General features: G+C 31.6%; 1 protein-coding gene across 1 annotated transcript in view; it reads left to right on the top strand.

Moving 5' to 3' along the window:
• LOC129225796 (U2 small nuclear ribonucleoprotein A'-like) overlaps window positions 1-10,448 on the top strand; it is a 46,369-nt gene extending 35,921 nt beyond the window's left edge. Inside the window, exons 8-9 of the mRNA XM_054860306.1 lie at window positions 8,339-8,389; window positions 10,326-10,448. Coding sequence (XP_054716281.1) covers window positions 8,339-8,382 — 44 coding nt within the window. The 3' untranslated portion in view covers window positions 8,383-8,389; window positions 10,326-10,448. The remainder of the gene's footprint in view (window positions 1-8,338; window positions 8,390-10,325) is intronic.
• The last annotated feature ends 4,487 nt before the right edge of the window (window positions 10,449-14,935 follow it).

Genomic DNA, 14,935 nt, shown 5'->3' with positions numbered 1-14,935 from the left:
GCTTGTAGCCACATTTTAGTAAAATTTCAAGCATTTGAAAATGAAATTGATTTTTTTTTCAAGTATTTTCATTTTTTTAGGAACGACAACTCACACAACTTTTCGTGATAAGCAATAGGTAAGCATAACTAAATATTAAGCGTGATAAGCATAACTAAAATGTAAATCCGGGCCCTGGAAATGATAGTATAAATAATAAATGTCTCAAAAACATTTTTACAAATTAAAAGCGGTAATGGATAATATAAGTAAAAGTTTTTGAAATAAGTAAATTTTCTTACGAACCAAACTTACCCTTAAAAATCCTTTGTTTGAATCATCAAAATGAGTTTCAATTTTATTATAACTTTAAAAGGATTTTTAATTACAGCTAAAACGTGTTACAAATGACTCCATCATTCTTCAGTCCTGTTGCCTCGAAACTGGAGAAAAAAATAAATAGATTGCCAGTGCCTACAAGTTTCAACGCGCGAATCCCTTTTATTCAAAAAGCCATAAAAAAGGAAGTGGTAGGTGTGGTATAATCCTCTGTTACCCTAAAGCAAAAATGACTGAAAAGAATTCCAGGAAGCAACCCCGACCCTTCTTCCTTCGGCTTTTCTTTCGAAAAAATACCTCTCTCTTTGCATCTTTGAATGAAAAACAGCTGTTTTCGTTCCGCAAACTGCTTTTATTGCCGTCCCGTCCCACCAAGTAGTGTCCCTGCAGGGTCCTGTACCCTGTACACAGATAGACGTGAAATGCTTATCGGCTATCATCAATGAAAGAGCTAATGAGATGGGGTGCTAATCGATTGCTTAATCTGGCGCCGAGCAGGGCTATGGCTCTGGGCGCCGAGTGCGTGGTGGGCCGGTCCTCAAGGGTAGAAAAAGAAGGCTTTCGTCATGTACGAGTCGGCGGTTTTTTTTTTTTTTTTTTTAAAGAAGGCAAGGGTCTTCCTAAGATTTTTACAAAGATTTGAAATCCGTTTACAAAAATGAGTGTACCAATTTTAGATTTTCCAGTGTCGCCCAGTGGTTTGATTTCGCATCTTCTAGGCGACAGATTTTTTTCACTAGGCGACAGTAGTGTCGCGCAGTTCCTATGTTAAAAAATGCTCTGCTTTATGGGTATGAGTGAAAAAATTTAATGCAAAACTTACAGCACAGCATTGTGCTTACAAAAATAATTATTCCAATAATTGCGAAAGAATTCTGCATTCTCGATATCTTTGTAACACCTATATTTATATTTTTCAATTTATAACCAGTTTGGATCTGCATCACATGCTATATATTTTTTTATTATTTATCTTCTACATCACTTATTAAAGTAATATCTTATACAGTGCGAAAATAGAAATTAAAGAATGGAAAAGACTCGGGGGTTTTTTGGGAAAGGAGTTTTGAAAACATGGGAACGTAGATGCTCCCCCCCCCCTTTACAAAAAGTTTCTTCATTAACTGTGTATGCTGAAATAAAGAGTGAATTAATTATCGATATGATCGACTCTTGACTGGTTCATATTCATTAGAATGAAACTTCAACATACGGAACATAGAATAAAAATTGTAGTTTTAGAAACAATTTTACCTCAAAACAAAGCAAGTAAAAAGCCGTTAGAAAAGCACTTAAAAGATTGGCAATCGTAAGTACATCTAAAACAAAATTTATTATTAAAAAGTGTACTTTTGTTGTGAACAAACTGGAGTAAGATAAATTACGTTGGTGGGTCTTTATTTTCAGAGTTTTTCTGAGGAGGGGTGGGGGGCAAGAGTATGAATTCAATGCATTTTATAGAAAAAACCCATGAAAATACAAAAATGCATACTTAAAAAATGTTTTGAAAATACAGAGGGTCCTTTGCCGCCTCCCCCCCCCCCCACACTCATTGTCCAAATGACAGATCAGTATATGGGTAAATTGAAATTGCGATATAGAAGATAGCATGAAGATAATCTTACAGCTGCAAATGAGAAAATTAGTAAACAATGAATAAACTAAAATGGAGTGGGTAGAACATAATGAAAATTTGAATCCATGTTATTTTAAAACAAATTCAGCATACTTTTAAACAAGAAGTAAATTTTGATTTCCTTGTGAATAAAAACCATTTAATTAAATATTTGATTAGAAGCAGTAATAAGAAGTGGTACCAACATTTGGAATAATTAGTCTTAGAATAGTCTTAGTAATAGATTTCTTGAACCTTTGGTGAAGCAAATAGTTCAGCAAAATGAGCAATAGATAGAATAATCACAGGTTTAACACTCATTGAAATAATTTGAGCTAACAATTGAAGTATTACTTCTTAATTCCTTACAATAGGAATGTTTGTTTATTGCTGATTAAACACTAATTGCAATCAGATCCTTTGTGTTAACAATTTCATCAGCGTAGAGTAAAACCTGTGTGTAACAATACTGTCTATAACAATAAACCTGTCTATAACGATATTTTTCTTGGTCCCAGTAAAATGTCAGCATAAATAATCAAAGTGTATATAAAGATAACCTATCTATAACAATAATTTTTTAGGCCCAAACAGTATTTTTTTCGACAGGTTTTACTGTATCATGATTTGATTTTTAAAAACGCGATAAATATCAATTCGGTAATGACAAATTGAGTATTAGAACTTATATTCTAAACGCAATGATCGACTGAATTTACAACCTATTTTCAACCCTGTTTTTGAGAATTCCAAACTAAATTCAACATTAGAAGCAGTAAAATGCTGAAATGACTCTTTTTGTCAAAAAAAAAAGTTAAGGTACAAAATTTAAACATTTTCTATTGAAGAAATAATGTTAGAAAGCGAACTTTTACTCATAACAGCTAAATTGCCACTGTGTCAATACTTTATCTTAATTACTCTTTGATGAACATTAGAAAATACAAATTAAGTACATAGTTGGCTACTGGATACATGAACCTAATAGTATAAAACCAGTGGACAATCTGCCATGGCCGACTATTGGAAATGAATAAGAATTCAGTACCCAGTGGTCGGCCATCCATCTAAAAATAATAAAAATAATAGAGTCTAAGAAGGAGTTTATTTTTTATTTGAATCATTATGTTACACAATCCATTAAAACATAAATTAAAGCAAATTTACCATAGAACTAAAAAAGGAAAGGAACTTAACATATAAAAATGTCTTCTTAAGAAAAAAATAAGCAGAATCGCAATTAGGATGATAAGCACACCATTTAAAATAAAATGACTCATCACTACTTAATAAATAGTTTTTACAACTTCACTGTTATTCAATGATGATTGGGGATAGGTAAAGGAGTGTGGGAATGCATCATATACGATTTTGAGTAATACATATTCTATTTATAAGCAGTTTTATGTCCTTGTGGCGAACTGCTGGAGCATTTACTGTAGTTTTTAATGAATATGTATAATACCACAAGTTTGCTGCATAAGTATTACATTTATTAAAAGATCATTGATTAAACTTTTTACTTTATAAACTGATAAAAAAAAACTTTTATATTTTTAATGAAAAGTAATGGGATTGTGAGCGGTTTGATATTTTTTACATATTAAAGCTTGTCTTTAAATGATCTCTTTTAAGTACTTAATACTTGAAATTTTTAAAATTTGTAGAACTTTAATTATTTTATTTATTTATTTTGAGATTTTATTTGTCAGTGAAAAGGGGACCTATTAATTCAAGTATTGAAAGTAAAAACAAAGATATTTATGTATGATGAAAATTTTTAACAACGTCTATAAGTTCAGTTGTGTGTTATAGAATAACTTATTAATGTAATGATTTCTTAAGTATATTCATGACCATGTTTGTGAAAACATTTATTTCTTCCAAATAAAGAAAATTTAATCGCAACAAGATTCAAGTTACCCTAGGATTTTCAGTAGCATTGGCATTAGTATACTTAATTTTGTTGAATTGTTTTCTTGAATGACAGTTGCATGTTGGTTCTTTCCTACAATTATTACATTTAAAATTTTGCTTTTCTTAATTAAAGCTTTGAAGACTGTTGAAAATAAGTGAAATGCGAAAAAGGTTTAAGTAGTTCTAAATACAAGTAGTCGGTTAGATATAAACCAAAAACAAGAACTCATCTTAAAATGACTTTGAAACCTGATACATACTTCAAAAATGGACAGTTTTTAAAAGCAAAAACTATCAAAACTTTGGAATATAATTAAGTTAAAAATGAAATTGGCAGAAAAGTGAGAAATTGATGGAAATTAACACAGGTGAACTCAAGCAATGAAGATATTCAAACCAAAGATGGAGAAAGAAAATAAATGAGTGTAAAAGTACTCATAAAAACAGCAGCTATGATAAAATTGGCAATGCACAAAACATTTAAGTTCAGTGGTGAACAAAAATCCTACTTTCTGTGTTGAGGTGATAAATAACGAAACTAAAGATTTGATTTCAAGACAGTTTTGGTCAAAATTACACCAATAACAGGGTTCGTACGCTCCGGGAATTCCGGGAAAACCGGGAATTGTCAGGGAAAATGACACTGTCAAAAATGTCAGGGAAAAGTCAGGGAGTTTTCAAATTTTGTCCTCCAAAAATTTTTTTTCCCAAGGAATTAAGTACTATGAGATCTAATCTTCGTTTTTATTGTGATTTCACGAAAAAAATTGTAAATTTTTATCTAAACCGACGCTGGCACTTAAAACCTGCAATCGAAAAATGAACGTTTTTTTTTTTCACAACGAAAAATGCGCCAAAAGAGCGAAGATTTTCTTGCATGGAGTCAGTGAGGAGAACGCATTTCTTTCTACTGCCTAAAGTTTTAGATGGGTTGCCACAACATTCTGTTCGTTTCAGGGTTCCTACGCTCCGGGAAAACCTGGAATTATCATTGAAAATGACATAGTCAAAAATGTCAGGGAATTTTCCAAATGTGTCCCCAACATTTTTCTTTTCCCAATTTTTTCCCAGGGAATTTTGTTTTATGAGATCTAATCTTCATTTTTATCGATGTATTTAAAAAAAATTGTAACAATTTTGAAGCAATGAAAAAAGTGGCGACCCAAAAAAAATCTTCAGCAGCCGCCATTTTTGGCTCTCAGTAGTTAGTTAGTCTCCCAAGGAAAAAAAAAAAATCAGGTGAACAGGAATTATGCACAAACTCAACAGGAGAGAAGACAATTTACTGCTTCGGAAGCACAACCTGTAGATGGGAGGGTCGATCGGGGAAAATAGTTTTTTTTTTGATCGGAAAATCATTTCAGCTACGTGTGAAACGTAGTCGCCATCTTTGGTCATTCACAAGATGAAAGTAGATACGATCCTAAAACGCCTAAGTTTCTAAAAACAAAGTAGAATTGGATGTTTTCTTTAGTTGAAAACTGATGAAAATAACAAAAAATGGTCTGCAAATTGTTTTTCTATTATTATTTAAAATAATTTTCTTGAGAAATGAAAAATTTTGTTCTTAAAACTTAATCTTATCCTCACGGCTTCGGACGCAAATGTGATAAAAACTTTTCAATGAATTGTAGTTTCATGAAGATTTATTATTTTTTAATTGTCTTCATGCGGCAAATTAAAAAAGTTATTTCTTATTTTGGGGCATAGCCGCCATACATGGTCATTCCCAAGATGGAAGTACACAAGACTTTTTAAGTGCCTAAGTTCCCGAAAACGGCATTGGATGTTAATTGCAATGCAAGCTATTGAAAACAACACAAATTGTGCCTTTTTTTCCGGATAATTTATAATTATTTTCTGGAAAAATGCAAAATTTAATCTTCATAACATTTTTTTGTTTTAATTGATTTAGACTCTTATGTGCTAAATACTGACTATTTTGCTTTTATTGCAGTTTTTAAGGATTATTAATTATTTATTACTACTTTTATACTACAAATCCAAAAATCTACTTATTATTTTAAATTTTTCACTTTGTCGCCATATTTGATCGTTTGCACAATGGAAGTAGACTTAAACTTCCAGAAACAGAATTGGATGTTTATATCAATGTGTACTATTGTAAATAACATTAAATGTGCAAAAAGTTATGAATTTTTGAAAATCAACTATTACTTTATGGAAAAGAAAATTTGAAATTTTTATGTAAGCGTCCTTTAATATGTGAATAAAAAAAAAAAAAAAATAGCATTGGCCTATGATCGGCGGATGTTGATTTTTGTTACTATGCATTACATGGTATGCCGATTGATGCAACAAGTTAATCATATTTATACTGAAATTTAGCTTTGCATTTTGCTCAATATGTTTTGTGTAACCTACTTATAAGAAAATAAAAAGAAGTATTGTAAACCAAAAGCGGATGTCAAAAGGTTGCTGCAGGACTACAGCAAAACGCTATAATATTACGCGTGACACGTGACATCAAAGAAACGCAAAAATAAGTTGAAAGTACTCTGTTTTCAACAAATAGTAAACAAATTAAAACAATTTTGAACAAAATGTTTAAAAAAAACTTAAAATTTTGACAAAGAAAACAAAGGGAAAAAAAATTCCAAGTTTTTTTTTTTTAATCTAAGGGGAGAAGTTTCAGTTCGTCTGCATTGCTTCTTTAAACAATTTTAATTATTTTGAAAATATTACTATTTAAACTAAAATTTTGAATGAAGCGAGTAACCTGGAATTTTCTAAAAAACAACCTGGAAAACCTGGAAAAGTCAGGGAACTTTTTTTAACCAAAAGTGTATGAACCCCGAATAATTTCAAAAGAAGTTAGAGATTTTTTTCAGATTGCAATTGTATCTTTCTTTTTAATCAAAATGTCTGCTTTTGGAGAGACATATGAAAAAACGAGAAACAACTGAAAGAAGTTGGCTGTATTATTCTGAAAGTAAAGGTGCTGTCTTTGGTTGCATCATGCTGAGCATTCGGAAAAATCTTGTCTGTTTTCTCATTTTATATCAATAAATTTTTCCCATATAGACAGTATGGCCTACTTTGTATTGAAACTCATTGGAGCTACACTCCTGCACTTATTTTGGATTTTCAGTGGATGATTGCATCTTAGATGGGAATTCAGACTATTTACACAAATAAAGAGGTTATGAAGATGATATAGGGCTTCAACACTTCATTTTTCAGAGATAAGGCTTTGTATTTTAAGTCAAGCTATTTTTTAGCATATTTTTTACAATAATTCTTCTCCCGTGTCATATAGGTTAATTTTTTGGTCTTCAGGGAATAAAAGGAAACTAACTTCGAGAATACTGCAGGGTTTTGAGAAACCAACATTCACAACCTCTTAAACGATGTATATAAATATGCGTTGTATGCAGTAGCAGAAGGGGAGAGAGGGGTGGGGACGAGAAGGCGCTCCATTTCAGGGTTTATGAAAAGGAGTTTATACATGTACCTGAATTTCGAAAATTGTAGCCAATTTCTCGTAAGTTATATTTAATCTGTCTAACTGATGTAAATTGCAACTAAATTAGAGCACAATATTGTGTAAAGGCAGGGGTTACATATATCTCCGAGGCAAATTTTACATAGAATGCAATGCATTCATACTTTGTTTGTCTTTTGATTTAAAGCTTTGTTTCAGCACGCAAACATAAAAATATTGCTGCTGAAAATTGTAAGAACTTCACTTTTGCTTAAATAACAAATTGGAAAAAACGCTTAAAAAAAATTTTCGGCCCAGGAAGGAGTAATGACACCACAAATTACCCTCCCCCCCTCCCGCACACACACTAAAAATGCCATCAATTGTATGTATTATTTAAAATGGTCTTAATTAAATCTTTTTATAAGTTACTCTGGGTAAAATGCAATTAGACCTGATCATTTTTTCAGAAGCTTATATATTCTTTTAATTTTGTTACCATTATTTCCGATTTCAAAAGGCTTTAAAAGAGATTTTAAACCCAAGTTGTTGACTTTTTATTCTAAGAGCGGGAGGAGCAGCAAATTTTAAGTCCGTCTCGGAGCACCATGGAGCTAAATTTGGCTCTAGACGAAGGGGTTCCTTGAAACCGTGAAACAAGTGTGTGCAATGAATTGCTTATTTCTGCTCTGTCATTTTCGTTTACGAGTATCACTTTGTTGCGCAAAGGTATTTATTTTGTATTACCTCCTCGGCTAAAAAGTAGATTTTACATTAATTAGTTCTAATATACTTGAAAAATTGGCTTTGTAAGAAACACGAAAATACAAATTTGCTGCTGACGAGGTTGACTTTTTTATTTTTAAATTAATTAAAATTATACTTAAGATTTACATTTACAAATTTATTATCCTGGCAATGATGCCTTCCAGAAATGGCACATGATTTAAAAATATATTTGCATCAGATTTTGAAAGTTTATTTTTAGATATGAATACAGTGAAGCTCAACTTACTGATTCTTTTTTTTTCTTCTTAATTCAGATGAAGAGATGGAAACAGACTCTGCTGATGTTAATGGAAAATAAATTCATTGTAAGTTGTTTCGGCACACATATGTGCATTATTATATATATGTGCATGTAATTATATATATATGGGAGTGTGTGGCAAAGCAAAATTGTGAAATATTTACTCTATTTTTAGAGCGAGTTATTTAGAAATATTTTATCAATGTAGTAAAACGTATTATCTTTCTAAGTCAGGAAAAAGTTATCTCTGAAGATCAAAAAATATGATAATAAAAGCAATTCTCCAAAATTGATATCCATTTTCCAATATTTTGTTGTAAATCAAAAAAAAAAATGTTACTATAAAATGATGAAGTTCTTGTTATTAACATTTTATGTTTAAATTGAAGCCTACTAATATTCGGTGCTGTATTTATATTTTTAATATTGAACTTCTTTTTATTTTTAATGTTTTTTACAATTAGTCAATTCCATGTGGAGCAAAATGAAATAGTTCTTTTTTTTTAAACTTATACATTATTATTACTTACTTCTTCATTCATGTAGAGATAAATTCATGTGTTTAAAAAATAATTCACTTATTTATTCATTCATTCACCTATTTTTGTACTCACTTACTATTTTATTTGCTCATTTATTTTTCCTCATGTCTTAATTTAAATCAATAAATAATTCATTAATTTATCTATTCATATAATCTTTCATTATATATTTATTTACTTATTAAATCTTTGATTTACTCATTCCTCTGATCAAAAATATTTTTAATAATCAAGCAGAAAGCATTTCATTAGAAAAACATTTTATTTTTCATTTTGCTCCAAGGGAAAAAAAGGTGAATATTTTCCTTTTTTTTAAGGTACAATTGACAGCCAGAAATAAAAAGATGCCTCACTGAAAGTTTTTATTTTTTATAAAATACATTGTTTTTTTTATGTACTGTAATTTTTAAAACAAATTTCCTATTTGCTCATTTTGATAAAGGTAAATTATCTTAACTATTTCACTTTGCCCCACATTCCGTTAGTATTTTAAAAAGTTTTGTAAAATGGGAACTAATTTTTTTATTGTTTGGTTTTAACTTGATATGAAACTTCTTGGAAACTTGTAAATTTAAAATATTCACAAGCAACGACAGGTTGTTGTATATTGTGCAGTTTTTGCAATAAATATGGCAAACTGTCTCTGAAGTGCAAAATTCAATGATCTGTTCCATTTCATATTTCACTAAGTGTAAAACTTTAAAAATAACAGAAATTAAAAATCTAATATCCAAGGGGTTTTTTTTTTACTGTCTATCTTTACTAATAATAAAGCTGAAAGTCTCTCTGTCCGGAGGATGTCTGGATGTCTGTAGGATGTCTGTGACGCGCATAGCGCCTAGACCATTCGGCCGATTTTCATGAAATTTGGCACAAAGTTAGTATGTAGCATGGGGGTGTGCACCTCGAAGCGATTTTTTGAAGATTCTACGTGGTTCTTTTTCTATTCCAATTTTAAGAAAAAAAATATCATAAGATGGACGAGTAAATTACGAAATGATCATAACGTGGAACCGTAACATGGGCACAAGCCAATTGGCGAGATACGAAATTATCATAACGTGGAACCGTAAGATGGGTACAAGCCAACAGGCGAGAAAATTCACCATGCTATATTTGTAAATATACAGGCGAACCAAAAGGCCTTTTGATTTTTCTATTACGGGCAAAGCCGTGCGGGTATCACTAGTTTTCCATAAAATATTAGCAGTTAGTTTTAAGTAGTAATAATAACTGACTTTATATAAAAAGTGAAACTTGACATAATGAGGTTTCTTTCTGGTCACTGTCATATTTAAATGAGTTCTATTGACAATGTTTTTATACGTGATTACTGTTTTACTAACCCAACGTGGTAGGGGCGGGGGCTTCAAGATATAATGCAATGTTTTCCTAGCCCCAAGTTAAAAATTTATGTACTTAATTTTAATGTTCTGACTTTTTTTTTCGTTTATCAAGGTTTCTTATGCATCAGTACATAACCAGTGGATATTACAAGGCCATTCTTCATCAAGATTCTTGCTTCATTTTACATTTTGCTTATCACTATTGTATATAATTAATAAAAATGTTATCTTCTTAGTTATGTTTTACTTTTTTTGTTTGCTTACTTTAAGCATAAAAATCTGAGAGTACAAGATACTTGCCTGTCATTTGATGATTTCTTTTCATCTGATGTTAACTGATTTTGGTACTGATACAAACAATTAAGTTGTTGCACTACTTTCATTTGTCACTCTAAACCACTTCCATTGAACAGTGTTTGCTTTTGCGAAAAAAAATTCTCATTGTGTTATTTTTCTCCCAAAATATGAGTTCAGTTGCAAAATAAATAAATAACTTTGATTTTATCAAAAGAACAGCAAAAGGAATATTATTGAATGAAATAATTGTTTTAAGGAAATAAACTTGACCTTACCAATACAAATGGGTGATTTACGAAAAAATAAAACCTTAAAGATTAATTATTTTAGAAAAGCCATATTGCCCTAAATTTTCCTATATACTCTGAGAAATAAGTTATCTACTACCATTTTGACTCTTGCCCCTTAGGTTTTAGAACTTGTGTTGGTGTCTGGTAGTAATGCCTCTTTAGCTATAACTTCTGCATTTGCAAAAATTACTCATTTTGACTCTATGATCCCTTTTGTTAACTAACTTTAAATAAAATAAAGTATACTAAAATAAAGTTTTGTGCTCAAATAAATTTTCATCAGCGAATAAAATCTTATTACAGAAAATTAACATTTTAATTATTACAGCTCTGTTCTCAGGGTTGCAACTCCCCACCCCCTTTTTTTTTCTATATTTTTAATACCTACTTGCATGTTTTCCTTATTTTCCCGCTATATCGTGAGCCATCAGGATTTCTTCCTAGCACGTATGTTTTTTAAAAATATCAAACGTGGATTTCGCGGACAAGAGCATACCTTATTTGAGCTGTTTTAATAGTTGAAAGGCTTTTTGACACAAGCCACCTTACCTTGCTTAATCTATTCTTAATAATTCTAATAATTTAATTCTTAACTTAGTTTTAGTTAAGTAGTAAGTTACCGCCTTTAAGCCAGGACTTAGGCAGACCTGGACAGTTTATCTGTAGCAAGGACAAAACTGCAGTCTCTGAATGGCATGACAGGCTGCCGGTTAGTTGCATTTATTTTAGTTGGTTCATTCTATGTCAAATCGACGAAAAAAAAATTGACACCTATACCCTCGGGTTTTGAAAAAAGTTGTCATGTTTACTCTTTTTTTTAAAGAATGCATACGAAATATTTATGGTAAAACGAACGGTTCAGGTTTCACAGAATAATAAACTTTTTAGGATTTTATGATTGAATGATTAAATTGAAACGTGTTCTTTCAAAGAGAATGAATTAGGGATGGTGAGGGGAAGTTGTCCCTCCCCCCATCCAAGTGGTTGTTATCCTTTTTTTACACTGAACACATTTTATCACAGTGATTGGGTTTTGCATACATTTGGGCTTCGTGGAACCTTTTTCTAGGTCATAGAACTTATTTCAAAGCTTTTTTTTTCTGAAAAATATTTTTATAGAGTTGAACAACATTTTTCAAAGAAATATTTCCATAGTAGTATTATGTAGCTCTAATGTTGAAAGTTGATGATGCAAAGAAACTGCTGAATTTGTAAGAACGAATAGAAGGGACACTTTTTATTGGCTAATGCATATGATATGGGAATTATTGTTAAGAATGAAGTGATAATAGTTCACCCTTAGGCAACTTTAAATAGATGCAGCCATTTATTGTTTCCAATTTCTTTTTCAACTTATGATTTTGGCTAACTTACTAAAATTGTTCTTATTCACCTGTACTACGTTTATTCAACGCACCTATGTAAAAGTAAAATATATACTTATAGGCTTTCAATAAATTTCACATGTGTAATTGTTTTGTTTTATAATTGTCTGTCATACAGATAGAAATGACAGTAAATATCTCTTAAACGGATGTATTGACAAAATATTTTCAATGGAAAAGGGGTCAAATATGTTGAAAAAAAGTACATCATTTAATGATAGCCCATTAGTACTCCTTCAAAACCTCCTTTTACTCCTTCAGAACTCCTCCAAAACTCCTTCATTTTATTTCTGAAATTGAGTATGAACCCTGGCTAGAGTCTGTGAGCTCCAGACCTACGTCATATTGTAAAGGCTTTAATTTTTTCCACATAAGCACATCACTGCAGGTAAGAAAGATTTACTATTATTTAAATTGAGTCACGCTGGCTTTGGCACAAGACAGGTAGCAAAAGGTGCGTCAAAAACTAAACATCATTATTCCATGTCAAGTGACCACATTGTCTCCATCCGACCATTTTCGATTTGAATGAAATGTTATAGAGGTGCACAGACGTGCCTTTGAAATTCACCTATACAAATATTCAGCTTCCAAGACCCAAATCCTGAGGATCTAGGATCAATAATGATAATAAAAATAAAAAAAAAGGCGAATCAGCTTTGTAAACGAATTGCCATATTTAGGCTGATTTGCCAATGGAGGTCATTTTAGAGCAGACTTTTTTTTTTCTTCTTTTTTGAGGTGTCTAGGATCGTCATGATTTGCATTTTAAAAACTGAAAATTTGAATGGGTTAGTTTCAAAAGCATGTCTGCACAATTTTCAAATTTGTAGACTTAAAAATTAATTTTAGCTTCATATTTTTCAAAAATTTGCAATTACATTTTGGGTGTCACCCCCAGATGGGTGTAACAGACACCCCACCCTTCCCCGTAGTGACGCCACTGACTTAGAGTACTATGTTTTGAGAACAAAAGGTGCCCTATATTAACATCCTTAACATAAAAAAAAAACTACTTGAGTAAAATTTCACAGCAATATAACTGGTAAACAGGGGTGATTGTGTTCCGGTATTTTACCGAATTTCCGGTATTTTTATGTCCGAAAATACCGGAATTATGTTTTTTTTTTGGTTATGCTTGCATTTTTTTTAAATTATATAATACTCATCAACTATACCTGCAAGAGCCTTAAGATGGACAAATAAATGTCAAGATAATTTGTATAACACCAGCTCAAAAGTAACTTTGTAACCCATTAAAAATTTAATCACATGTACACACAATATATTGACTCAGAACTATTTAATGCTATGGCAAAGGATCACTTAAGTAATAAGGGTCAAAGATTCCCCCCCCCCCCCCGGTCTCTCTTTGAAACTTTCAGGTATTTTTTGATGAACTCACAATCACCCCTGCTGGTAAATGAGAGCCACTTTTTCATTCAATTTTTGGGAATCCCCCCCCACACGCACACCCAGTATTGGTGTGATTTCTTTTATTATGTTCTTTTGAAAAGGAAAATTTTCAACAGATCATTTATACGTAAAAAAAAATTGTGTTCCCCGTCTTTCTTTCATTCCTCCCCTTTTTTACTCAGTAGTTTGCTGTAAAATTAGAACTTTCAAAATGCTTCACCCCGCTGCCCCCTCCTTTTGACATCATGGCAGAGTATCTAAATTCTCGTGTTTAGGGTTTCAATTTCTAAGAAATTCTAAAGGAGACCTTCAGGATACTTCAGTCTCGAAAAACATTTGAGATTATTATAAAATGCGTTTTTAGAGCTTCCATTTCCAAAAATTGTGGGTTGTGGAGCCCTTAACATTTTTTAAAGATTCCATTTTTAAATCCTCAATTTCGAAAAATTTTCAATTGATGTCCCCGGAATCTCTCCTCCGCTTAACATCGCCAAAGAACTGAAATTACGTTTAGTCCTTGCACTTAAAAAAACCCCTTGAAACCTGCCTTTAATCATTGAACGATAATTCATTTAGAAAATGAAATAAATAATGGTACGCTTGGTCATATTGCTCCCTTCCCCGCTCCCTTTACCACTTTTCAAATATTCGCCACTGCTGTTTTGTCTCTCATCCCTATTGCATAGGACATATTGTCTGTTTCTGAGAAAATAATTTAAATAGGAGCTAAAAGAATGCACCCCTCCTGAAACCATTTGAGAAATTAAAATTGTGTACCAAAAGGGTGCTTTGCCTAAAGCTATCGCATGTTGGAAACTAGGGGCTCGTCCCTTGAGATTAGATTTAATGTAAATTTGACAACTTTTATGTGGGGAGGTGGGCCCGACAATCAAACTGACTAGGGGCAGAGCCGGCCTTCGGTCGATTAGAGCAAAAGGATCCAATCGGGCCCGGCGCCAAAAGGGAAAAAAGATCATTTTTCATTCTTCAAATGAACAAAAGAAAAAATGTATGAAAACAAAAAGTACAAATTTAATACTTAACTGATGCTTAACGTAGGAAGGTGCGTTCAATCAATGGGATAAAGGAGGTTCCTGAAGCTTTTAGGTAATTTTAAATTCGTTAAAATGAATGAAATGCTTCTCTGAATGAAAAATTCCATACGAAAAGAAATCTACATCAACATGGCAGTCAAATATTATTACTTTTGATTCTCTATAATACCAGTGGTGTCCCGCGGACCGAACCTCATAATAATAGTTCTCGGGGCCAGAACACATTCAAAAATGTAAAAATATCCCCCCCCCCCCAGATTAAATAAAAGCATATAAAAG

This window comes from Uloborus diversus, chromosome 7 (genome assembly GCF_026930045.1).
Source record: "Uloborus diversus isolate 005 chromosome 7, Udiv.v.3.1, whole genome shotgun sequence".
NCBI classification, from domain to species: domain Eukaryota; kingdom Metazoa; phylum Arthropoda; class Arachnida; order Araneae; family Uloboridae; genus Uloborus; species Uloborus diversus.
Note: the sequence above shows the minus strand (reverse complement) of the source record. Positions and strands in the feature narration are given on the sequence as shown.